The sequence below is a fragment of the Doryrhamphus excisus genome, linkage group LG17 (genome assembly GCF_037039965.1).
Source record: "Doryrhamphus excisus strain RoL-2023G ecotype Guam linkage group LG17, RoL_Dexc_Guam_v1.1, whole genome shotgun sequence".
NCBI lineage: Eukaryota > Metazoa > Chordata > Actinopteri > Syngnathiformes > Syngnathidae > Doryrhamphus > Doryrhamphus excisus.
In genome coordinates, this window is record NC_136373.1 from 4,305,424 (window position 1) to 4,332,416 (window position 26,993).

General features: G+C 39.7%; 1 protein-coding gene across 6 annotated transcripts; it reads right to left on the bottom strand.

Moving 5' to 3' along the window:
- LOC131137330 (potassium voltage-gated channel subfamily KQT member 2-like) lies at positions 1-26,596 on the bottom strand. Of its 6 annotated transcripts, none has more exons than XM_078798239.1 (17): positions 25,983-26,596; positions 18,250-18,340; positions 18,035-18,161; positions 17,774-17,949; positions 16,977-17,102; positions 16,792-16,902; positions 16,389-16,484; positions 16,190-16,284; positions 15,265-15,324; positions 14,020-14,049; positions 11,533-11,586; positions 10,813-11,021; positions 7,416-7,521; positions 7,206-7,337; positions 5,882-5,953; positions 3,651-3,744; positions 1-3,584 (listed from the first exon to the last, which is right to left on the bottom strand). In XM_078798239.1, the coding sequence occupies exons 1-17, from the start codon at positions 26,279-26,281 to the stop codon at positions 2,787-2,789; spliced, it is 2,676 nt and encodes an 891-aa protein (XP_078654365.1). In that variant the 5' UTR covers positions 26,282-26,596; the 3' UTR covers positions 1-2,786. The 6 variants fall into 6 exon arrangements, with proteins under 6 accessions (XP_078654365.1, XP_078654366.1, XP_057941144.2 ...); XM_078798240.1 differs by lacking the exon at positions 11,533-11,586 and adding an exon at positions 9,288-9,305 and having other exon boundaries at positions 25,983-26,595; XM_058085161.2 differs by lacking the exon at positions 5,882-5,953 and adding an exon at positions 9,288-9,305 and having other exon boundaries at positions 25,983-26,594.
- Between the last annotated feature and the right edge of the window lie 397 nt (positions 26,597-26,993).

The window sequence follows — 26,993 nt, forward strand, 5'->3', positions numbered from 1 at the left end:
TTTAGCATGTACAAAAACGTTTATTAACAGAACAGGAAGGTGCACTTACATGAACGTGTGTGAACATGCCTTGGGGGGTCTGCAGCCTCTACCAATGAGAATTGTCTAATGGGTGTCCCTGGTGTTAAAAGTGTTACCGTGTGATGATTGGGGTTAGTTTTACAGTAAGAAGATCATGCTTTGTCCCCTTTAACATCCCATGCGTTTAGTGCTATGACCATGGACTCACAACTGACTGACAACTTAATGCACTTATTTCCTAAATAGGAATTTATGAGGCCAAGTTATTATTATTATTATTATTTTTAACCATGCCATGCAGGGGCTTCACTACCTCATTAAAATATCTTGGAGTTCTTGTGTCATATTTATGTTTCTAACCTATGTTTACTAACCTTATCATTTACTAATAGCATGTATAATAATCATGTTTTGTGTTTGGAAAGTCATGTATGAAGTTATTGTATGAAGACCATTTTTGTTATTCTAGCGCAGGGGTCGGCAACCTTTACTATGAAAAGAGCCATTTTACCCAATGCCCACTGAAGAAAAATAGCCTGGAGCCGCAAAACATATAGTATGTTTAAAACAACATTGGAGGGAATTTGGGGGTATCAAAGTAGTTCAGATAAGAAAAGATGAGTTGGAGTACTCTTGCTAGTTTTGGAGATAAACTTACATAAATGTATGTGTAAACTACTGTAAACGTAAAAACAAGTTCCCATGCCGCTGTTTTTAAATTATCTCGAATTTATTTTTTAGATTTGTAGGTAAGTATTACTTGTTTTTCTTCATGTACTGAACTGGATAGCAGTCAGAACTCACTCAGGATGCATTCATGGTCTCAGACAAAGTTGGATTTTTTAAAACTCATTACAAAAGACGTGCATTTTCCCCACTCGGGTGTTAAAAATATTCAAGCATCGCAAAGGGAGCCACAATAAAGAGGCTGAAGAGCCACATGCGGCTCTGGAGCCGCAGGTTGCTGACCCCTGTTCTAGCGCAAAGGGGAAATTTTTCATCACTTAAATTACAAAAAAAAGACAAAATAATTACTTTATGCAAAGTAAAACTATTGTGTAATTGTGAATATTTTTTCCAAGTTAGGCTACTTCCTGGTTTATAAACAATTTTTTTTTCCTATAGCACAATCAAAAAAAACCCATCAAAACTAGGGATACTTAGCGGCCCGATATCAGCAGAAAAATACAATATTGGTATCGGAATTTTTTTTTCTTTTTTTTTCTATAGCACAATGGGAACATTTTTGTAATTCAAAACAGCAAAAAAAGAGAAAATTAATTCCTCTAATGAAAATGAATCAATTGCCCGGTGCGTTTATTTTATTTTTTTATTATTTTTTCAGCATTCAGGATACTTGTTGTTTGATAATGGTTGACATTTGGGGGCCGTAACGTGCTTTTTGTCACTTAAATTAGCAACCAAAAAAAAGAAAACCTTGAAAAAAAAGTGAAAAAAATCCTTCAGCATCATTTTTTGGGTTTCGCTGTCTTGCTAACCGCTAATCCACCGTGCTGCCTCGTCCAACCAGAGTGATTTAATTACCGGGTGTGTTATTTGTGTTTTTATTTGTTGCTAGTAAGCTAGGTGAAAGTTGTCTATCGTGACTCAAGCTACTTAGCATAAAATAAATTCCATAATCACATATTGCTGTATATGTTTAGCTAGCAGGCTACTTCTTGGTTGATGTACGATGTCGAGATAGTATTAAAAAAAACATAAGCGGAATGTTTTTCGAGACTGAAATTTTGGCTAGCTTTTTTTTGTGATTAAAATTCCAAAAAAAAAAATTTAAACAAAAGAGACTAGTAGGCTACTAGTAGGCTATGTACTTCCTTGTATACATATGTAGTATTTTGGACTGCTCTATTTTTTCAATTTTAGCCTAAAGGAAATGTGTTTTAGTGACTCAAATTAGCATAGAAAGAAAATAATTTATTGAATAAATTAGTGTTTGTTCGGTTCTACTTCCTTGTTAACAAACAGGAGTTAACGTCACCTCTTGACTGAAATTGCCAACATGGTTTAATACATTTGTCTAATTAATGTCAAACAATTACAGCATTTGTGTTTCTTTTTTTTAGCTAGCGGGCTACTCCCTCGTTGATGTACGATGTCGAGATAGTATCAAAAAAACATAAGCGGAATGTTTTTCGAGACTGAAATTTTGGCTAGCATTTTTTTGTGATTAAAATTCCAAAAAAAAAAATTAAACAAAAGAGACTAGTAGGCTACTAGTAGGCTATGTACTTCCTTGTATACATATGTAGTATTTTGGACTGCTCTATTTTTTCAATTTCAGCCTAAAGAAAATGGGTTTTAGTGACTCAAATTAGCATAAATAATAATTAAGAAAAATAAGAATAAATTAGTGTTTGTTCGGTTCTACTTCCTGGTTAACAAACAGGAAGTACCTCTTGACTGAAATAGCCAACATGGTTTAATATATTTGTCTAATTAAAGTCAAATAATTACAGCATTTGTGTCCCTTTTTTTTTGCTAGCAGGCTACTTCCTGGTTTACATAACGTGGAAATATTTTTTTTTTGTTTTCACAAAGAAATACATCAAAACTAGGGATAATTAGCGGCTCGATATCAGCATAAAAATGCGATATCAATATCGGAATTTTTTCTAATCATGGAAACAGATATTGAGAGTTCGTCCAAAAAGCCAATCTCAGGCATCCCTAATCAAAACACATCTCTTTTGTATTCTTCACTCACATTGTCTTGAAGGTCACATGACCAGAAGCAATGGGCGGAGCTACTTGTGTCCGGGCCATCCTCTCTCCCCACAGGAGGCCTCACCGGTGAAGGACAGAGGCGAGGGAGCATAGAGGTCAGAGTCTGTGTCGGATTCGCCCTCTGCTAGGAAAGGTCTCACCTTGGCACATAGCGGAGGCGGGGCTCCAGGGTCAGATCCCGCTGCGGGTCCGCCTTCTGTTCCACCGCCTGCAAAAAAAGAGGGCCCGAAAAAATCCTCTTTTGCCTGAGAGATGCTGAATCCGCTGAAGGAACGTTCCAGTTCCTCGTGGTCCACCGACGGGATGGATAGAGACGTGTCGCTTTCTGCATTGGCGCCCTCCTGCGGGCGCCGCCTCTGCCTGCGGTGGCGTCTCCTGCTCAGGGATCCGCTATCCTGACTGGAGCGGTCGTGGAGCGGAGCCGGCGGGGGCGGGAGACGGAACAGAGGCGGGGACTCGGGGGTGTTGGCTAAGCTGCTGCTCCAGGCCGGCTGGCTGACAGGGTGCTGGAGCTGGTGCTGCCACGAGGTAGACGGGCGACTGCCCGACGGCGTCGCCGCTGACCCCGACGCATCCGATAAAGGGTCTTTACGCTCGGTGGAAGACTGGATTTCAGCGACGCCTGAGCACGCCTTGACTTCCTTTTCGGCCTCGACGACCTCCTCTTTCTCCTCCTTGGTGTGCTCCGGGCTGTGGTAAGGCGGGGCCGGGTACGGTTCCTTGGAATTAAAAAAGGCCTCCGTCTCGGAGCGAGGGATGCCCATACGTTGAATATACGCGTGGACCAGAAAATCCACCTTTCTGTCCATGCAGACCACCTGTAGAAGAAGAAAAACACAAAAGTAGCTAATTGTATGAAAACAAACCGAAATGGTCGCCCTTACCTGCTTCTCGACTTTGACCAAACGTCCCATCATGCTTTGGTCCTCTGTAGCGTCGGCTTCCCCTTTAGGACCTTTACCCACGATCTGGTCAACTCTAGCATAGCATAAAATCACATCACTTAAAAACACATAAACACACTTTATGCAATATGCGGTATTTTAATCTCAAAGGTAATTTGTGGAGTTTCTGGCCTTCGGGAACACAATCAGACCAAGGACAGTGCTGTCCAAAGAAAAAACATCGAAATTTTGAATTTGCCGTATTGCTAACATTAATCGGCATACTAAATAATGCTAAACATCGCTAGTTGCTACGTATATATGAAGCTTCATTTTGAAAACCCGTACACTACAAACTGCGTACAACGTACTGCTGCCGTGTTTGTTTACAAGCAAACTCCACACAGAGTACCTTTAAAATGAAAAAATTATATTATGTATTAATTTTTTTTTCTATTGTCATGCTACCAATGATGCGTATTAACAAATGAATAGCTGTAAAAAAAACCAACAGTGGAACCTCTAAATGTGGCTATGCCATACAATATGTCCAAAGCGACAACTACGCTTAATAATGGAATACATTTAGTCACATGATAATTCTGAACGCTCTTCTGACATCCCATACAAGGAAGCCTGTGACGTCACAGTTAGCCGTTCTTATTTTGGGGGGAGTACCCGGGTACAAGAGGGGAAGCTGTACTATCCGCCAAACTGTTGAAGTGTATTGACTTTCCAATGTTGAAGAGTCAGTGTTTTGTCTGTGTAGCATTATAGTGCGTGCATACAGGCGGTAAGGATGCAAATGACAAGCTCAACGATGTCTGCAGTTGTTATTAGCCTTCTTCCACCAAAGTCACTGGTAGTCCCGCAAAAAAAACCATGTAATGACCGCATTTTTAGAAAACCCGAGTTCATGCACTGTTACACCCGCAAACATCATAACAGCCCACAAACGTAATAAACCACAAACATAATACAAATCTGCAGCTTTGAATGTAATAATCCCGCAAATGTAATACATTTCCCACAAACGTAATAAAATTTGCCTACTGCAAACGTAATACTGAATTTTTTATTTTATTTTTTTAATTATTACATTTTGTTTGTGGGCGTACATGTGCGTTTTAGTTACAGTATATTATTGTATGAGTGATTTTGTTTGTATATGGGAAAGAAATAATCAAAATAAATAATAAAATATAATAATAATAATAACAGTTTTGGAAAGCTAAAGAAATCCAGCTGAATAGGCGCAGATTCTGGAAGATCTAGGTCGTTTTCTGTGTGGGTTATTGTGTGTAGCTGCTCTATAGGAGAGGAAATGAACATAATAGGTCCGCGTTATCGTCTTTTTACACTTGTATGGCAATTATGAATGGCGGTCCTCGAGAGCGGTTGGGAGTGTGACCAATCACAGCGGAGTGGGCGTGCCCGGAGGTAAAGCCGTGGGTGGAATAAACAGACCGTTTTGGAAAGCTAAAGAAATCCAGCTGAATAGGTGCAGATTCTGGAAGATCTAGGACGTTTTCTGTGTGGGTTATTGTGTGTAGCTGCTCTATAGGAGAAGAAATGAACATAACAGGTCCGCGCTATCGTCTTTTTACACTTGTATGGCAATTATGAATGGCGGTCCTCGAGAGCGGTTGGGAGTGTGACCAATCACAGCGGAGTGGGCGTGCCCGGAGGTAAAGCCGTGGGTGGAATAAACAGCTTTGGAAAGTTAAATAAATCCAGCTGAATAGGTGCGGATTCTGGAAGATCTAGGACGTTTTCTGTGTGGGTCATTGTGTGTAGCTGCTCTATAGGAGAAGAAATTAACACAATAGGTCCGCTTTATCGTCTTTTTACACTTGTATGGCAATTATGAACGCAAAAATGCAACTTTTTATTCCAGTTTCTTTAAGTACCAGCAAATGCAAAGTCATGGAAGGAATGAAGAGGTCCCACTGTATCTGAGAATGAGGCAAGCATGTCCAAGTGTGAAGTGTTTGTCGGATGCACACAACAAAGTGGATACATGCATGTTTAGTACATGTACAGATTTAGCAAACTTTACAGTGATGAATGTGAAAACAGGAAAATGCAACAGTCCGCATGCAATGTCATGTCGCAAAAATTGAGTAGGAAAGCATATACAAATATTGATATAAAAACAAGCCAGGGTCCTTCAGTTAAAGGTAGCTGCTTGCAAAATGGTTACTCTGGAGGTGCATGTCTATGGACCTAACCTAGGGGGGCCTTCAGTGGGCTTCTTATGACGAGGTGTGGATGGGGGAGGGGGCCCAACAATCATATCTATCCTGGCAAAGCACACAGACACGAGATGAGTGCAATCCAAAAAAAATGAAGCAACAAGGGAAATCCTCAATATATTCCACTCGCAGAAGACATAGGACTCTAATTTTGTGGCGCAGCATAATTTGATCCAGCGCATCACTATGTGTAACCAATTTGGTAGACTGTACTGCGCCGAGATGGGATGTAGCGGCGCACCATGGGAGGTATCCACATTTTCAGCTTGGCGTAGTGACAATTTTGTGACAAAACAGTGTGCCCAAAGTGGCGCAGCGTAATTTCATCTAGCGCATCATTATATGTAACCAATTTGGTAGACTGGACCGCGCCGAGATGGGGCGTAGCGGCGCACCATGGGAAGTGTCCACATTTTCATCTTGGCGTTGTGACAATTTTGTGACAAAAGAGCGCGCCCAAGGTGGCGCAGCGTAATTTGATCCAGCGCATCACTATGTGTAACCAATTTGGTAGACTGTACTGCGTCGAGATGGGACGTAGCGGCGCACCATGGGAAGTGTCCACATTTTCAGCTTGGCGTAGTGACAATTTTGTGACAAAACAGTGCGCCCAAAGTGGCGCAGCGTAATTTGATCCAGCGCATCACTATGTGTAACCAATTTGGTAGACTGTACTGCACCGAGATGGGACGTAGCGGCGCACCATGGGAAGTGTCCACATTTTCATCTTGGCATAGTGACAATTTTGTGACAAAACAGTGCGCCCAAGGTGGCGCAGGCGAAGCGCAGCTCGCATAATGGTAATTTGGCTGAGAGGCGCACAGTGCAGACACTTCAAAACCTTTTTTCAGATTGTCAGGCACATTTCAGTGAAATAAATATTGACAGAACCGGCATGTAGAGGGCAGGTGCGCCTCGACTGCGCCTGGTCTACGAAATTAGAGCCCACACAGTACATCTCTTCTGACAGCGTATGTGTTTTCCTGTTGGAATATATTTACTATTCATGTTAGATATTTAGGGGGACCGAAACAAGAGAACTCCAAACAAGGACATGTTGCAATCTACTGTAAAATATTAAAATTAGTGTTTTTTTTAACTATAATAACTGAATACAACACATGTATTGTGATAAATGAAACAGGCAAAATGGCTTATCTGCACATGTGTGTATCCAGCATAAAATGAAATAAGAACATTAGCATAATTTCATCACCATATGAAGTCCTCAGTGATGATTGAGTATCTCTGCAATGTGAGGATTATTAGCTTCTACATTGTAAAGTGAAAGTAGACTTGCCTGGATTGTAGGTTCTTAATACGGGTCAGCATGTCCAGATGTCCCGCAGAATACTGCTCGATCACATCCATGACATCGTATGGTCGGAGGCTCTCCTTGAACCTCCTCTTGGACACCAGGAACTTCATGATGCTGAGGAAAGACATTTAGGAGTAGGGATTATCCACTTGGAACATCCGAGGCATTCCATCGGATGAAGAGTAAACTTACCATATTGCTCGTATGGCAACCCTCAAGCCTGGCGGTAATTCCTGAGTGAGAAACTCACAGTGGCAACTTTTGTCGTCGCCAATGTCCTCTCCTGGGAAGCTGGCCTCTGCAGTGCAAAGACAAGGACGTCCTTAAAGGAGATTACTTTGGCCGACACATTTTAAATAAAGCAAAGCTCTTCCTTTTATCCTCAGAATAAAAAATGTGTGTGAGCCAGTTTGTGTGGGATTCAAACTTTAGGGCAGAATTTGAACATTTGACGTTACAGGACGTTACGTTAAGGAAGTTGTTTTTTGCAACATAGTGCATTCAGGCAAAGGCATCTATACTAGGGGTGTAACGGGTGTTTTTTGGTATGGTACTAAGAAGTTCCCACATAGAACATGTTGACAGACAGGAGGTGAAACAAATACAGTGCAGCTCTAAGAGTGCCAAGGAGATGCCACAGCTTGAAAACCTTCTTCCGCTGTTAAAATCTCCAGTTTAGGAACACTTCACCTTCCCAGGATTGTTATGTTTACACAAAAGCTAAGCGATTTCATGTCTTGCATTTTGTTCCCTTAATGTACCGGGCCGTGACCTTGAACGTAGGTGATGACGATTGTTCCACCCGCAAACGTAATAACTGGCCACAAACATAATACAAATCTGCAGCGTTGAATGTAATAATCCCCGCAAATGTAATACATTTCCCACAAACGTAATATATATTTTTTTAATTTTTAATAATTAAAATAAAAAAATTTGCCTACTGCAAACGTAACACTGAATTTTAATCTTTTTTTTTTTTAATTATTAAATTTTGTTTGTGGGCATACATGCACGTTTTAGTGACAGTATATTATTGTATGTGTGATTTTGTGTGTATGTGGGGAAGAAATAATAAAATATAATAGTAATAATAATTTTATTAAAACAATTGCAATTATCACAATTATGTTATCTTTTTAAATTTAAAATAAATTATAATTTAATAATTAAAGATTCCTTTAATGTAGGGTTAGGGTAATGTAATAAAATTTGCCTACTGCAAACGTAATACTGAATTAAATTTTTTTTATTATTACATTTTGTTTGTGGGCGTACACGTGCGTTTTAGTTACAGTATATTATTGTATGTGTGATTTTGTGTGTATGTGGGGAAGAAATAATCAATGATAATAATAGTAATAATAATTTTATTAAAACAATTGCAACTATCACAATTGTTATCTTTTTTAATTTAAAATTAAAAAAAATAATTGTAAAATTTTAAATTATAATTTAATAATTAAAGATTCCTTTAATGTATTCAAATGATACTTATTGAATAATATTTTTTCCACAAAAAAAAAGAATTATCTTGTTAAAATCCTCAAAATGACATCACACCTTCAACCCTCATTAAAAGAAGAAAGAAGAAAGAACAACAACTACAACCACATTTTGTCTCATATTACATTTGTGGGAAGTTATTACATTTACAGATTTTCACTTTCCCACATATGTAATCATTTCCTGCAAATGTAATAGTTATTACAGTTGCAGGAATTTTGCGGGATTATTACATTCAAAGCTGCAGATTTGTGTTACGTTTGCGGGTGTAACAGACGCCGTACCATTACACCCCTAGTCTATACACATATTTGTCATGCAATGTAATGATCGGGGGCCATTTCTCTTCATACATTGGCACCACTTGACTTGAACCCACCACTGACTTACCTCCTCCCGCTATCATTGACAATGAGCTACAGAGCCCTAAGTGACACCCATGTAAGACAAACATAAGAGGGGTTCAGGTCAAGTGAACACATTTGAGCAGATTCCGGCATGCATGTTTTGTCTTTGTGCCCGATGTCAGCCAACTAGAAGAATATCCCAATGTCTTACTTATTAAACCTTCAATTGCTGCAAGGAGAGAGAAGGGAGAGACATGGAACACAATTCATTATGGATCCTTCTAGAATGACAACCTGTTAGAATAGATTGGTAATAGTTGAAACTAATGGACTTCATGGATTATAAAATTGTATATATAACAGGGGATATGCAAAGTGAAGACACGCCAGTCAAAAACAGCCTAACCACTAAAATTAGCCCCACTCTTAAACGCTCACACTGGCCAGACTCCAATGCCACAAGTGAGTTCAAAAATATGCAAAAATATGACTATAGCCACGTATACATGGACCTAAATATTCCAATTGCATTTGGTTTTATTTGCTCAAACGGAAAGAATGTAACTCATTCCGAAAGAAAAGTGCCAATCCGAATGAACATATAATGGGATTCCCAGAGGTGGAATATTTCTTTAAAAAAAAAAAAATAAATCTATATAAAACACGTCCCCTGTTTAATTATAAAATATTAACAAGATTGAATTGGATCTTTTCCTGTATAAATTTATCCCGGGTGCGTTCTTTCAGCGCATGCTCAGATATGACGTAACACGCAGCTCGAGACGTTCTTCAGTTTTATGGTAATGGTAATGGTAATGGTTTTATTTCATTTGAACATGCATCAGATTACAATTGAATGCATCCCATAATCAGTTCACAGTTCCACATGTCCAAAAGGAGTAGGAAGAAGCAAAGTTTATTAAATCATACTCCTCCATCTGGTACTTTTACAATCAGTAACTGTTACATTTGTTCACTTCCTGCTTTCCATAATACAGTTTAATAAAAAAAAATAATAATTTTTGTCCCGTACCGAAGTACAAGGTGATTTTAAAAATGGAAGCGAGCAATTGGCACTTCTTTCAGCGTTCTTTCAACGAATGCTGAACTATGACGCAACACGCAGTTCCAGACAAAAAAAAAAATGGAGGCGAGCAATCGGCGCTGAACTGCTGCGGAAAGTTTGTTTTTGATCCAAATTAAAGACTAGACGAACGGAAAACCTGGCAATACGGAGTTATTCCAACAAGTAAAAAAAAAAAACTCGGGGAATCGGTATCACGTGATGTTGATGTTTACGTTTTACTGGGCATGCCCCATTGACTATTCTGATTGATTATAGCGCCGCATGTAGACAAGAGATTGAAATATTCCTTTCCATGTATACCATGTTTTCAGAGAAGTCAATCGGAAAGAGGAAAAACTCCTCATAAACGTGGCTAAACGTGGCTAATTGGGTGTTAAACCTAATATAAACCTTAAACCCAAATTGCAACCCTAAACCTAACGCCTTACCCCACCATAATATAACAATGACTCCTATGCTTAAACCCTAATTCTAACTCCCAACAAAAACCCTAACTTTAACCAAACTAATACTACTGACTCTAAACCTTAACCTCAACCCCTAAACTCTAATGACTGGAATATTAGCAGAATTCCCTTGAGCTAAACGTTCCAATTTAAGGTGCTCTAAGAAGTTCCCCAATCTAATTCAAGTGTTTGTTTTATTTTACCCTCAGAGTTTTGCCGTGAGGCGCTGCCCCGGACTTTGAAAGCATGCTTGGGCCCTCCTCTGTTCTTCTCTGTAAAGCTCCAGCTCTTGGAGACCTTGCCAGGGCTGACTTCAGCGCCATCTTCCGGACCAGGAGACTGATCTCTCCCTTTGGCCAAAGGAGCCTTGGAAGGACTGGGGAACACTTTGTCCTTCAGGCTTGCCTTCCGACTAGGAGGACCAAGTCATAAGATGCTCAGCCAGAGTAAGAAGTGTATCAGAACATAAAACATCATCATCTTATATTCCTGCTTTTTTGATGCAAAAAAAAAAAAATGATCGCGGTGGATCTTACCTTATAAGAACCTACAGCGGAAGAAGCCATGTCCATATAGTAGGAGCATAGTGGAGCATTCAGCGGGCCTGGCAAGCAGCGGGAAGCTACAAGCAAGCATGCACGGGACGCAAAGTGACATCTCAAAAAGGGAAGAGTTGTGCTCCTTCTATGTGCAAAAAAAAAAGGACAACATGCAAATAAGGAAATAAACCATCATATTCATCGTCCCTTGTGGTGAAAAGGCAGCCATCAAATAAAACTGACATTATAAAAACAATGAAATACATATTGAATATAACTGAATAAAGTATCTATCTTTCAATTAGATTGTAACCAAGGTGCAGGGGAAGTGATGCACACAGACTTGCAGTGCAGTGGGGGTGAGTTCATGTGCAACAACTATACCTAAAAGTTGTTGGACAGCACCCGCAAAGTCTGTCATTGTGTGCATTGTCATTACTGGAGCGGTAGAGGAGACACAAAACAAAAGCTGTGGATACAATGACAAAAAGAGGCCAAAAAAAACAACATTGTTTGCAGTCAAAATGTCTTCCTAAAGGTCCCATATTATATTATTGTGTTGGATCCACTTCATACAGTAGATGCTAGATGTTTAGTGTTCATAAACAGGCTCTAGGGCAGGGGTGGGCAAACTACGGCACGGGGGCCACATCCGGCCCGCCAAGTGTTTGAATACAGCCCGCCCAATCTTTCCAAAGTATTTCATTTAAACTCAACATACAACCTGGCATCATGGCCTGAGCCAACCTTTTGATGGTTTTATCAATTTCGTTTTTTGACATGGTCTGTTGTTTACAAAGTGCTCCTGAAAAAAGGGACACAAGCACATAATAATAATAATAATTATTATTATTATTAGATTATTAGATTATTATAATTCTTAGAACTATTATGATTATTATAATTAATGTAAATTATTATATTAATTAGATATAATATTATTGTTATATTTGCATATTTTACATAATAATAATATAATAAATATTATTTTAATTTTATTGTAATTATTATAATATTTTATTATTTTTCAAATATTTAAATATAAATATAAAATAATCAATAATACTAGCAGATTGCATGACAATTTTACAGATTTTACAGATACAATAATACCAGGTGGACTGTTATTAAAAGTTAAAAATTAAAAAAAAATTATACTTAAAATATATAGTCTGCCCCCCCCCCCGTAAATTTTGTCATATCATATCGGCCCACGAGTCAAAAAGTTTGCCCACCCCTGGTCTAGGGACACATATTGCTGCTAGAAAAAAAAAATTTGCAACCTTGCTTCCTTAACCGATCCTCTTGTGTTAGGGTCGGCACCGACCCGTTTTACATTTTAATGCATAAAAAGAATCACATAACATTTGTTTATTGCATCAAGGCTTTTTGACTTAGTCAGGAAACTCTATTTCAACAAAATAAAAACAAAAAAATAATTTTTACTACATTTTAAAATGGTCTGGTGTATGACCACTGTATATATAATAATATGACTATAAAGCAATATTTTGAGCCAAAACTGAAATCATAAGTACACAATTAGCAACCGGCTCCTCTTCTCATCACGTAAGCTTCAGGGGATTCTCATTTTGTTGCTGAAAACAATAACTTTTTCTACCTTTTCTATATATGAGTCAAAATTCACCCAAACACCATACATGTTTCTTTATTGATTAATACTAAAATGAGAAAATAAATAAAAATAATTTATTTAAGAGATATGTTCTATAGCCCTCAGTAATAACCAGGTAACAAAAGAACCGTCAATTTATTAATATGATTCTTTTGAGGTTCATTTTACCATTTTTGGAAAAATTGAAATGGAGGGGTATAATGACAAATAAAGGCCTACATGCCCACACCAAAAATATTAAAACCAACATTTTCATGGATGAGGAAGCCTAAGAAGGTAACCAAGACACAAGAAGCAAATTTGATGGTAACTTATTGTTTTTAGTGTATTTTATAGCTGATAATATAATACATGGGTCAAAAGCGACCCGTTAACATAAGAGAAAGCTAACACAAGAGGAATGTTAAAATTCGGATTAAATCTAGCAAATTATTTCAGGTAATTTCAACACACAACTAAGTTTCTCCAACTTCATGTGACTTCATTTTTTTTAGGTCAAATAACCAAATATTTTGGTTGTATCAACAATGTCAATCAAGTCATCTCAACTCATTTTCAAATCAGGTTAACAAATTATTTCAATTTAATTGTGAGTTGAATTTCCTTGAGCTAATTAGTTAGACTGAATTAAAAGTGAGTTGAGATGACTTGAGTTCTATTTTTGATTTAAAAAAAATTAAATTAAATTAAATTAAATTAAATTAAATTAAATTATTACATCAAAATTTTAAGGCAGCGAGTTACAAATTATTTTAAGTCGAGTCAACTTGGATTTTTTTACATTGTAGAAGTGACTTTTGCATAATAGGGGACCTTGCCATACAAACACCCAATTAGTTCCAAGCTTTATTGTTTTCAATTCACTTTATTGAGCCTGCAGTCGCAATAAAGTGGTGCTGTGCTGTCAACAAGCACATGTCTCTTTTGTCAAAATAAAGAAATAAAGACAAGCCAAGCATTGAGTGTTCAAAAATCATCAATTTTTCCTGTATTGATGCTGAATGCTATTTCAAACAAATCAGCTAATTGATGAGATGTATAGTAAAAGCATCGTGTATGCAAATGCGGCATAACCATTCTTGAAGGAGATGTTCATGACGCACAACCGCACCCACAACACACACACACACCTACACACACACCCAAGAAAGAGTGGCTCAGCAGCAGCAGCTAAAAGCAGAGTTGAAGAGAAGCCAAGAGGAGATAGAGACAAGTGAATCAATCATATTACAGACCTGGGAGAGCTTTCTGTTTGGGAATCCTTCCTGTCAGAAGAATGGATACCACACTTGAAATGGAGCATCTACCAAGTCCTAATATTACAGATAGAATTCTAACAGATTATTTCATGAAAAAGTGTTAAAGTAGCAAGAATGTGTGCTGTGCTTTCAATTAGAAAATACAATCAAAGTCATCACTCTAACGAAGTGGTTCTTGTTCCCACTAATGGACTGAAATGTACAGCATGACTCTACAGAACTTGGAATAGGGAGCAGTGAAGCAGAAAAGCGTATTCAGGAGTCAAACTGCAGAGTGAGTAGGACAAATTCATACAAGCTGGCAGGTCTCTACTCATATTGAAAGCCCCCCTAAGAGTTGACCACGCCCCCTACCCAGAGGGACCCACCCCACTATGTGAGAATAAAGAACTCTGTGCCATAAAGGCATCCTTTTTTATACCGCTTATCCTCACTAGGTTCGCGGGTATGCTGGAGCCTATCCCAGCTGACTTTGGGCAGGAGGCAGAGTACACCCTGGACTAGCCGCCGACATAGAAAATGGACGGACAAGTTATATGTAGTATTCTGGTTACTAGGCATCAGTAAAGTTATGAGACATGACGTTAGATCCCCATTACCTTCCACACTGCAGAGCCGAGCCAACATGCCAAGGCTGAGACGGACATGCCAAGGCTGGGACGGACATGCCAAGGCCGAGACGGACATGCCGAGACGGACATGCCAAGGCCGAGACGGACATGCCAAGGCCGAGACGGACATGCCAAGGCCGAGACGGACATGCCAAGGCTGGGACTAAAAAAATTCCAAGGCTGGGACTAAAAAAATGCCAAGGCTGAGACGAACATGCCAAAGCTGAGACGGACATGCCAAGGCTGAGACGGACATGCCAAGGCTGGGATGGACATGTCAAGGCTGGGACGGACATGCCAAGGCTGGGACTAAAAAAATGCCAAGGCTGAGACGGACATGTCAAGGCTGAGACGGACATGCCAAGGCTGAGACGGACATGTCAAGGCTGAGATTGAATGGGGGAAAAAAGGCTCTCCTCATATTCCGTGTGGAAGTGGTAAGTTCTGGGCTTATTTTTATTATTATTTGAAACACCTTCTTATCTTTTGAATTTTAGAAATAAATTTAGAAGTAAATTGAAGAGACTATAACTAGTTGGCTCTGTAGCTTGCTATGCTAGCAGTTGATGTAAACAAAGACAAATAGGAGTGTAAAAGAATGTGTTCATACCTGAAGGACTTCCCTTTCAGATTCCTCAGCAGGTCCAATTGATTCAGAGGTGGAATTATTCTGAGTTGGGGGGGAAGAAAAGGCCTTTAAAATGTTGAGTCATTTTATAAATAAAAACGTTTTCACCTCAAAGGTTGAATTTCGCCTACAGGTTCTTGATTCAATTCAATTTGGCAGCTGACTTTTTTGCACCGTTCATCACCCTTTCACCTCCATTTAGAACTTGAATGAAAAGGACACGTTCTAAGCAGAACAGACCAGGGGCGGCATCCTGTCCCTTAATGAAATCTGTGCTGTGGGAGCCAATAAGGCAGACTGGCTGCAGACTGGAAGTGTTTGGTGGTCAGAAAAATAAAGCAACAATAACTCAAAACAGTGATGTTATGACAATAAAGTTGTCAGTAATGAGCTAAAAACTCAAGATTTTATTAAGAAAAAGCTTTAAACGTAATAATTATAATAATGATTAATTATTAAATGTGTATAATTATTAATAATTAAGTTATATTATGTAAAATATGTTGAAAAATATAAACTAATACTCCACTTGTAATTGTAGACTAAGTAATTGAATAGCAGGGATATTAATAATAATGTAATAATCATGATAACATTAAAATACATTACTATATTACAATAAAGTTGTAGCATCATGTAAACAAAAGGCACAATATTGTGTGAAATAAGTTGGATTTTTGGCATTTTAATAAATAAAAAATTAAATTAAATTAAATTAAATTAAATTAAATTAAATTAAATTAAATTAAATTAAATTAAATTAAATTAAATTAAATTAACAAATATAGAATTTGTCCAGCATAATGTTGCTATACTATGCGGACCCAGTTTATTTCTTTAAGTGATTTTTTTTTTTTACTGTTTTACCGTTGTCCAACAACACTGACACTGAGTGATCACTTAATACCTGTACATTGGCATAGCGACGGTCTGCTCATAGAAATCCCAAGTAGATATCAAATCCGTGCGGGAAAGGTTGGTTGCATAAAACCTCCAAGCAGCCTGGAAAACGAAGAAAAAAAAGACAAAACCACCAAAAGAGTGGATAATTGCCGACAAATGACAACGAGCAAAAGTAAAAACATTGTTGTGTCCACATGCATAACCTGGATCAGGCTTGCTGCAGGGTTACGTCTCTTTTCGAAATGCTTCTGCCTGTGTTGCTCTTGGACTTTGAGGGCAAAACCAGAACCAAGGATGCCCTGTTCAAGAGTTATGGGAGCTGTCATTTTTTGTTCTCAATCAGAAATAATTCCACACTCTTTATCGCTCTCTGGTTCTACCATATCTTATTTATTGTGTGGAAATATGGGCGAATAACTATAAAAGCAATCTTCACTCATAAAATGTACTGCAAAAAAAGGTAAAAAAAAATTAAATTAAATTAAATTAAATTAAATTAAATTAAATTAAATTAAATTAAATTAAATTAAATTAAATTAAATTAAATTAAATTAAATTAAAGTTGCTGAATCTATTAATAAGAAATAAGACGATTGATTCACTCACAGCAGGAAGTGCAAAGAAGGCCACGCCGATCATGCTGAAGGTGGCCGCCAATAAGCGTCCATTCCACGTCTTGGGGACCTTATCTCCATAGCCAATTGTGGTAAGAGTTATCTGGGGATGAAAATCTTACTAAAAAGGGTGACATCATCATTTTACCCATTGCGATGACTTTGCGTTTATCCTACCAGTCCCCACCAAAGGGCGTCAGCGTAGGTCTCGAACTCTTTGTTAGACTCCTTCTCCACAGAGTAGACCAGGAATGAAGCCAGGATGAGACACAGGAAGCCAATGTACCATGCCGTGATGAGCTCCTGCGGAGGCATCCAGAAGAAGCATCAACGTTAACTGAGGATGGATGCAGAAGTGCTGCCGGCACTGCGGGGCAACTGCGGTTCATTGAGGGGTAAACAGGAATTCCAACAGGTACTATGACATTGTTAAGTATGATTCTCCATTTGGGAAACCGGGACGAATTTCAATCTGGTTTCCGTAAATTTCATTCCACGGAAATTGCTTTACTGGAAGTGTCTGCTGATTCAGGGAATTGTCTTGGTCCTTCTGGATCTGTCGTCAGATTTTAACACAGACCATCCGATCCTTTTGGGAACGCCGAGACACCATGTTGGTCTGTCACGGTCAGTCCTGCATTGGTTTTCTTCCTATCTATCTGGTCGTAGCTTTAGTGTTGCAATGTGGAGTCCCTCAAGGTTCTGTTTTGGGGCCTACTCTGTTTGATCATCCAAAAGTTCAGTGATGTTTCTTATGATCGACTTGCTGATGACATCCAGCTTTACTGCTCCTTCAAGGCATCTGAGGTTCAGAAGTTAGACTTTCTGAAAAGCTGTTTATCAAGAACCCAGCCAGCGCTAACTCCCTGCAGCTAAATGCTAATAAAAAAAGAAACACTGATTCTGGCCCCTGATGACTCTATTCCAGGAATCAAGCAGTGACTTAGGTCAGTCATTCAAAGTTGCTACTTCACCTTGCTGTGGGCGTACACGACCGAACCGAGTAGCTTCCAAGTCCCGCCGCGGCGATCCATACGCAGCATGCGGAGGATCTGCAGAAATCTCAGACTTCTGATGGCTGACGTGGCAAAAACATTGCCTTGCGATCCGGCCGCCAGCACAGACACCGAGGCAACCAGCACCATCATGTCTGAGGAGAGAGGCGCATCACACTGAACGTTCAAGTTAAAGTCCTTAAAACACAGGGAATCCATAAATGAGATTAAATTTGTCACCTATGACGCAAAAAGGCTTCCGGGCAAATTTCAGCCTCCCTCTCCATCCTCTGTATCGAGAGCAGCAACCGGCCGCCCATATTCGCACAATGTACTCCACTCCAAACACCACAATGGTCACGATTTCCTGGAGGAGCAGGCAACAAAACCGGTGACAATAACAGTTTAGCACCGAGACGGCACAGCGTGTTGCAGAAAAATGCAGAAATACCCACCAGGATGTACAAAGCACTCTCTGAGCTATTTTTGAACTCTCTAATGGTGGCAAAGACGGAGAGAATGAGACAGGAAAAGACCAAGAGGAAGCTAAGGCCAGACAGGAAGAAAGGACAAGAGAAGGGAATCAGTACATGATTTGATCAAGGAAGCGCAACACATTTACATGAACATAAAAAAACACAAAAAAAAACATATGAATAATATAATAATTGATAAGTAAAAGCCAGATCAAAGAGGTGGGTCTTGAGCCAGTGAATGCTCATCCAAGAGGTCACAAAAGACCCCACATCAACATCCAAAGAAAAAGTAACGCCGCATTTCAGGAAAAAAAAACATCATGCCAACAGTAAAATAAGGTGGTGGTAGTGTGATGTCTGTGTTGGTTTTGCTGCTTCAGGACCTACAAGACTTGTGCACAGTACCGGAGAGGTCACGAAAGACCCCAAAACAACATCCAAAGAAAAAGACTGGGCAAAAATTGCCTGCATCAAAGAGTTGAATCCTCTTGAATGCTCATGCAAGAGGTCACAAAAGACCCCACAACAACATCCAAAGAAAAAGACTGGGCGTGGAAGAGTTCCAAGACCAAAACCACTTCTGAAAAAAAATGATGATGATGTGGTGTAAAAGTAACGCCACATTTCAGAAAAAAAACATCATACCAACAGTAAAATAAGGTGGTGGTAGTGTGATGGTCTGTGTTAGTTTTGCTACTTCAGGACCTGGAAGACTTCTGCACAGTACCGGAGAGGTCACAAAAGACCCCACAACAACATCCAAAGAAAAAGACTGGGCAAAAATTGCCTGCATCAAAGAGTTGAATCCTCTTGAATGCTCATGCAAGAGGTCACAAAAGACCCCACAACAACATCCAAAGAAAAAGACTGGGCGTGGAAGAGTTCCAAGACCAAAACCACTTCTGAAAAAAAATGATGATGATGTGGTGTAAAAGTAACGCCACATTTCAGAAAAAAAACATCATACCAACAGTAAAATAAGGTGGTGGTAGTGTGATGGTCTGTGTTAGTTTTGCTACTTCAGGACCTGGAAGACTTCTGCACAGTACCGGAGAGGTCACAAAAGACCCCACAACAACATCCAAAGAAAAAGACTGGGCAAAAACAGCCTGCAAGGAAGAGCTCCAAGACCAAAACCACAGAAAAAAAATCCCAAGACCTTTAGGAAAACACTACACCACTACACAGTGCAGTACCAGAGAGGTCCATTGGGTGTTTCAGTCTATTTAAAGGAACACCATAACCAACAAGAACCGATGCAGATGTCATTGAAACACATTCACATGTTACCAACCGTACATAAGAACTGTAGAAAGCGACGTTGTCCGTTTGGCCCTATTAGCATGTAGCATATAGTCTTAGATATAGTCTATAGTCTATAGAAATTCCTCTGCAACGGCAAAATGACTCGATTGATCTCATGCCTGTGGGTTGGAATATCATTTCACATGAGATTCGATATTGGGATGCGGTTCTGTTGGTCAATACAACACAGACGGATTCCTAAAGCTTGAATTGATGATGTTGGGAAATGAAAACGTCATCTATGGACGGTGCTCTCATTTACTGAAACCGGCCAAGTAGCTCATTTCTGATGACGGACATAAATTAGAGTGGGAGGACGGGAAATTCCATATGAATTAAATTGACGCTTGAATGTAATTAGAAATAAAAAAAACTATTCATTCAATCCGAGAGGAGGATTATTTACGACTTTCCGACACTTAAGTTAGGTAGAAGATGGTTTCTGCACACACACCTTCAAATGACTTGCAGCAGCGAGCATTTCATTGGCTGCCTGATAACGGGATTATAAGAGCAAGGCACTCCTGGAAGGAATCCAGTGCTAAGCTAAATGGAGAGCGCCTAGTGAAACTCAATACAGGTAATGGGAAACGAGGCACAAGATGAAAGGATAAAAAATACTAAATACATCAAAATCAGTCATGATCAACATTCATTCTGATAAAGAAATGTCACTTACACAACGCAGAAAAAAGATTGGCTTTATACTCCTAATCACTGTTGCCAACTTGTCGACTAAATCTGGCGACACTCCAAAACTCGACATACAGTATTTTTTTCCACTAGCAATAAATCAAGCTACTTTTTCTGGCGTCATTGGAGAGTTTTCCAGTATTTGGGGACTTAAAACTGAAAGCACGTATTGATCTTCAGTTTGTGGTCCAGAGTTCGAGTGTTCGCTCCAACAGATAAATACCCGTAAGTCCCGAGTCAGTAAAAAATTGCGAGTTTTGAACGACTCAGTCAATACTCAACCATCCCTAGTAGTATTATCTCTGGATGAATTGTTTTTAATATGTTAAAAATGTCTGTGGAAGTTACAAAAACCTAGAGATTTTTAATAAATACATAAAAAAAAACAATAGAAATAAAATAATAACAATTGATAAGTAAAAGCCGGATCAAAGAGGTGGTTCTTGAGCCAGTGAATGCTCATCTAAGAGGTCACAAAAGACCCCACAACAACATCCAAAGAAAAAGACGGGGCAAAAATGGCCTGCATGGAAGAGTTTGTGGTCCAGAGTTCGAGTATTCGCTTCAACAGATAAATACCCGTAAGTCCTGAGTCAGTAAAAAATTGTGAGTTTTGAACGACTCAGTCTATACTCAACCATCCCTAGTAGTATTAGGAATTGTTGAATTGGATGAATTGTTTTTAATAAGTTAAAAATGTCTGTGGAAGTTACAAAAAGATTTTTAATAAATACATTAGAAATACAAAAAATACAAAAAACAAAAAAAATGACATAAATAAAATAATAACAATTGATAAATAAAAGCCAGATCAAAGAGGTGGTTCTTGAGCCAGTGAATGCTCATCCAAGAGGTCACAAAAGACCCCACAACAACATCCAAAGGAAAAGAATGGGCAAAAATGGCCTGCATGAAAGAGTTTGTGGTCCTGAGTTCAAGTGTTCGCTCCAACAGATAAATACCCGTAAGTCCTGAGTCAGTACAAAAATTGTGAGTTTTGAACGACTCGGTCTATACTCAACAATCACTAGTAGTATTATGTCTGAATGAATTGTTTTTAGGATGTTAAAAATGTCTATGGAAATTACCAAAAAACCTAGAGATTTTTAATAAATTCGTTACAAATACAAAAAAAACCCAAAAAACAAAAAAAACAATGTAAATAAAATAATAACAATTGATAAGTAAAAGCCAGATCAAAGAGGTGGGTCTTGAGCCAGTGAATGCTCATCCAAGAGGTCCCAAAAGACCCCACAACAACATCCAAATAAAAAGACTGGGCAAAAATGGCCTACAGAGTTCGAGTGTTCGCTCCAACAGATAAATACCCGTAAGTCCTGAGTCAGTACAAAAATTGCGAGTTTTGAACGACTCAGTCAATACTCAACCCTCACTAATAGTATTATGAATTGTTGAATTGGATGAATTGTTTTTAATAGGTTAAAAATGTCTGTGGAAGATACCAAAAACCTTAAAATTTTTAATAAATACATTTTAAAATGAATATAAGCTCACAGACTGCATCAGGCTGCCCCTGCTAGGTTGTTTGAGTCAGGTTACAGTGAGGTCATCCTCCATGATGTACATGTGTGTGTTTTTAGCATCTCATCCATCATTGATGGCTGCTAGTCCAAGCTTGCCGTGAGCTCTTTTGGAATGTACTCAGGGAGGTTTTTTTTTTCTCTTGCTAATCCATGTGAGTTTTGTTCTTGGCGAGCACAGCAAGTGCTACTACAAATATCTCATTATTACTGTTCTCATCGTTACAGTACATGTCTTTCTGTACCTTTTACAAAATAACGTACATAAGTCCACCTTTTGCTCCTGGTAGCTGATGTTCATTAAGTACGGAATCTGTAATTAGCCATTAGTGCATTAGCACACTAGCTCTGAATGATATGGAATATCAATAAGATGGAAACGTTTACTGCGCCGTATGTGTCTGTTGGTGGAATGTTACAACGTTGGCAAGGACATCTGCAACTACTAATGAGGACGCTTGCCTCCTAAAGCGAGCCAATTAGTTTTGACCCCATCCTTAAAAAAGGTAAATATTCATGTCAGTCTCTCTGGTCCCCACACGTATGCTGCATTTAAGAACTTATAGGAGGTAGAAATGATTGCACTTGATGCCCTACTCTGCATAAGTGACTTTGTAATGATGTTCTGACAGTAATAGGTTTTCCTGTAGCTTCTTTAAGAGCACAGGATGTGAGAAAAAATATATAATTCTTCACTTTTATGCTCCAATTTTGAGAGAACATGGTTGGCTTTGAAGTTGTGTGTTTCCATGATAACATAAATAGCCAATTCAACCACTGCGCAGGGTGCGCTTCGCCTGCGCCAAGAACAGTTACTCCCTAGTTTGGGATTGTGACCAATCACAGCGGAGTGGGCGGGCCATGGGTGAAGTAAATTAAAACAAACCGTTTTGGCAGCAAGCATAAATCAAAAGGAAATACAGCTGGAATAGGTGCAGATTCTGGAAATGCTGGAAAGTTTTCTGTGCCGGTTATTGTGTGTAGCTGCTCTATAGGAGTCCATGACTCAATACAAAGGGTCGAAAAATTATCATAATAAGTCCACTAGCCACTTTAGGCCGAGTGGCTAGCGCGCAGGCCACACAGCTAGGAGACCCGAGTTTGATTCCACCCTCGGGCATCTCTGTGTGGAGTTTGCATGTTCTCCCCGTGCATGCGTGGGTTTTCTCTGGGTACTCCGGTTTCCTCCCACATTCCAAAAACATACTAGGTTAAATTGCGACTCCAAATTGTACCCTGGCTCTCACCTGAAAACAACTGGGATAGGCTCCAGCACTCCCGCGATTCCTTGTGAGGATAAGCGGTAGAAAATGAATGAATGAATGAAAGGTCCCCTTTAACAAATCAGATAATCCGATTATCAGAGGCAGTCTGTATCTGTTTTCCTGGCTGGCAGGCTTCGCTTCACATCTTAAAATTCAGTCTGGAGCTCCCGTGATTCAGCTACACACGTACGAGTTTGATCCTTTGTGTAAGTGTAAAAAGAAGTTGAGTCTTAGCCATGAAAATGTTTCCTGATCTGAGGTCAAAAAACTGCCCCACTTGCCAGTTCTACGGAATCCAGCACTGGGCGGTAGAAACGTGAGTATTGATGAATTAAGCCGGGCGTCTGTTGACGTAAGCAGAAAAAGTGTGCATTTCTTGCAGAGCTGCACATCGAACGCTCAGCACTACATTGCCTCGCCAGACCTACTCGTCGATGCTAAATATAGACTGCGACAAACTCCAGCAGAGGAAAGAGAGGTTGGTTGGAGGGTTCAGCAGGCCCAAATGAGATCTAGATCTACAAAAGGGGTACTTACACCTTTACAGCCTGTGAGCTACAAGTCTAAAAGACCTACCTGCGACTATAAATATAGAAAATATATATTTACTGTCTTCAGAAATATATGAGTATACTTGAGTCACTTGATATGGTTTTGGCGCATTTAGATTTTTGACCTTGTCTCACATGATGATCTCCTACAATAAAACTAAATCAGACAAAGTACTATAAGTGTACCAAGACAGTGTATAAAAATTAATTTCTCAGATGTTCAATAGGATACAATACATCTGTGTGTTAACAAAATGTATGCTTGGCTAGCCACGAGTGGAAATGGGAAAAGCACTGAAAAATTTACAGCGCATAGCAAATCAACTCCTGGAGGGGATGCTGGGGAGTAGTAGGACACACACACACACACACACACACACACACACACCTACCAACGATAGCAGCCTGCTATACATCACAATGGAGTGCATGTTGAAGGGGAACTGCACTTTTTTTTGGAATTTTGCCCATCATTCACAATCCTTATGCGAAGCATGAACACATTATTTCCCTTTTCTGTGCATTTGAGTGTGAGAAAGTGAGTTAATATGAGCTAGCTAACAATGAACATCGTGGGAAATATGTATTTCCCATGATTTCCCTAAAAGAATGGCTTGCTGTACCCAAAACAACATTTTCGTTGACTTTTTGCTGGATGCTTTTTCATAGCCCAGATTGCCTCTCCGTCCTCTCCATCCAATCACAAATGAGCCAATACGCAACACAGACTTTGTGGAAACGGAGAAAGTGACACATCAGACAACTAATAATATACCATTAAAGGTTCTCCTATTTGGCGATGGAGAGCAGGAATGCTGGTGGAAAACAAGCAAGATTAGCCTGATGCTGCGTTCAGGAACAGATGACGGGTGGCGTATGTGGTGAATGACGTGCATTGCGGCCTCTAATGCGCTGTCCAGTCCTGCCCATTTAAAGGCAATGAGAGGCATTCATTTGATTGGACGGAGGCGTGGGTGCGCCGTGCTGCGCCGCAATCACAAAAATTGCAAAGTGCAATGACCACACCCCGTAAGCGTGTCTTGTGCTGGAAGACACAGCCATCCCAATGATCGCAGACATCGTAATCATAATCCTATTGACGGCAGTAGCATAAGCTAAATCCTCGATGTGGAATCAATGCACCAAAAAAAGACATTCTGATCATGTTTTAAATCATCACTTGAAAAAAAAAAAAGGGGATTGTTATCCACTATCAAGGTCATTCCTGTAGAATGTACATCGACGACACATCGATCAATAACAGCGGTTCAATCATTTGACCTCTCATCAGCGAAGACATGATTGTCGATGTGAAACTAAAGTCCATAGCTTCTCACATTCTGTCTGACTGACAGCAAATCCCACTGACTGTGCTAACTGCTAAGCTGTGTGATGAAGCCAAGAAGCCTCTGTAGCATAAGGACTAAAAAAAAACAAAAAAAACAAAAGAATTGAACACAAGGACACTAAAGGACATTGTGGGATTTTTCACTGTTGCTTTTGCTGAGCATGAATAGCGAGCAGATGTTAACATCTTGGCAGTTTTTTCCCCCACCCCTAAAAAAAAAAATCTAGGTGAACCACTATGGTACACCACAAATGATCCCAAAAATTCATTGAGGTCCCTTAAAAAGCAGCAGAGTGTTCCTGTCATGGCGTTTTTTTTGGTTGTTAGTGTTCCAGTCATATAGAGGATCTTTGATGAACGGTGTTACAATAGTTACTTCAATGTTGTTCTTGTTTATTAGCAGGGGTGATTCATGATTCATCCGTTACATTGATGTATCGATTTGTATTCCTACGATTCAATTGCATCGATCGGTGTTCAGCAAGTTTCCATTCTGATTACATATACGGAGGTCATAAATAGACAGTAGTGTTTTAGCTATTGTATTGATAAAAGTGTTAAACGTTACTTGTGTAACAATTTGATCTGGTGCTGGTGGGGGGGAGGGGGGGGGGTGGAACCAACAGTGACACCTCGAACGCTACACTCAAGTCCAAGTAGTGAGAAGTGTTTAAGGTTAAGGTTAATTAACTAGTCTAATTTTGTGTACCTTATCTTATTGCAAAATGTAACCATTAGAATTGCATAGCGTGCCACATCAAACATTCTTATGTGCCATATATGGCCCGCGGGTCGCAGGTTGACTACCCCCTGCTGCCCCGATGCAGACGTCCACACCACAAGTCCTATCACGAGGAATGCATCAGAAATGTCGCAATGACGGCAGAGAGATGATAACTTGCCAGCATCAGGACCTAATTAACTATTTTACTTTTACCATCAGCATCCCATAATAGTAATAATAATCATGGTAGTAAAACATGTGACATTAAAGCGGAAAGACACTCACACATAAGCATGGTAGATGAACGCCCATCCCCGAGGTCTCTCCAGCGCATTGTAGAGAAAATTCTGCAGTTTGCGATAGCTGGCATTTTTCTTGGGGGGTCTGGCCGAGATGCTGCCTCTGGGTCTGCACAGGATGCTGCCGCCCCGCTTGGTGCTGCTCTCCGCGCCCGCAATCAGCAGAGCCCCGTCCCGGCTGGACTCGGGACCACCGGGGGGCTCCAGACCCACAAAGCCGACTTTGTGCTTCCTCTCCCCGGCTTGAGTTGGGTAAACCCCGCCGTTGAGGGATTTCTGCACCATGTTTCAAAGCCGGGGTGACTCCTGAGAAGAGAAGTGGTCCCTGGCGTCGGGATGCATCGCTGTGGAGGAGTGTGGGGTGTGTGCTGCCACAGAGCCAGATGCAATATCCTCTTCCTCCTCCTCGCGGATCTGCAGTTTCACTTTCACCCACTTCTTCCTCTGCTTCCGGCTGCCTGGCATACAGCGAACGGGGAAAAGCGGCTAACGTTTGTCGTGAACTTTGCTAGCTTTTCAATTAGCCCACGAGCTGAGTGTTTTTCCGAGTTAAATGCAATTTTTTAACAAGAAAATGCACATTATGGAAGATAACATACATTAAACTATTTTAAACGATTAAAATAAGTCTTATTTAATACAAATAAAGAATAAATGAGAAACATTAACATGCTGTGAATGGGTGTCTTTACCTGTGAGTCACCCGGAAATGAGCCTCCATCATCGGTTATATGTATTTTTATATTCCGGATACTATTAGGAGAAGGTAGTGGTCATTTTAGAGTGGGGGGTGGGGGGCATATAAACATTCTAGTTATATGGGACACTTTATACTCAACAAGCAGAATCAAAACTATATCACTGCTTAGCTAGCTTTTCCTAAAAATGGTGCATTCAGGTACATCAGATAACTTGTTAATCACACTCGGAAATCACAGCAAACACACCCACACATGCACGTGCAGCCCAAATCACGTGATATTTACAAAACCAATCA

Coding starts and splice junctions, on each gene's coding strand:
- LOC131137330 (XM_078798239.1), bottom strand. CDS start 26,281: ATGGTGCAGAAATCCCTCAACGGCGGGGTTTACCCAACTCAAGCCGGG. Junction 16,903..16,976: donor ACGCCCTTTGGTGGGGACTG/GTAGGATAAACG, acceptor TTTCATCCCCAG/ATAACTCTTACCACAATTGG. Junction 7,522..10,812: donor CTCACGGCAAAACTCTGAGG/GTAAAATAAAAC, acceptor TTTGCACTGCAG/AGGCCAGCTTCCCAGGAGAG.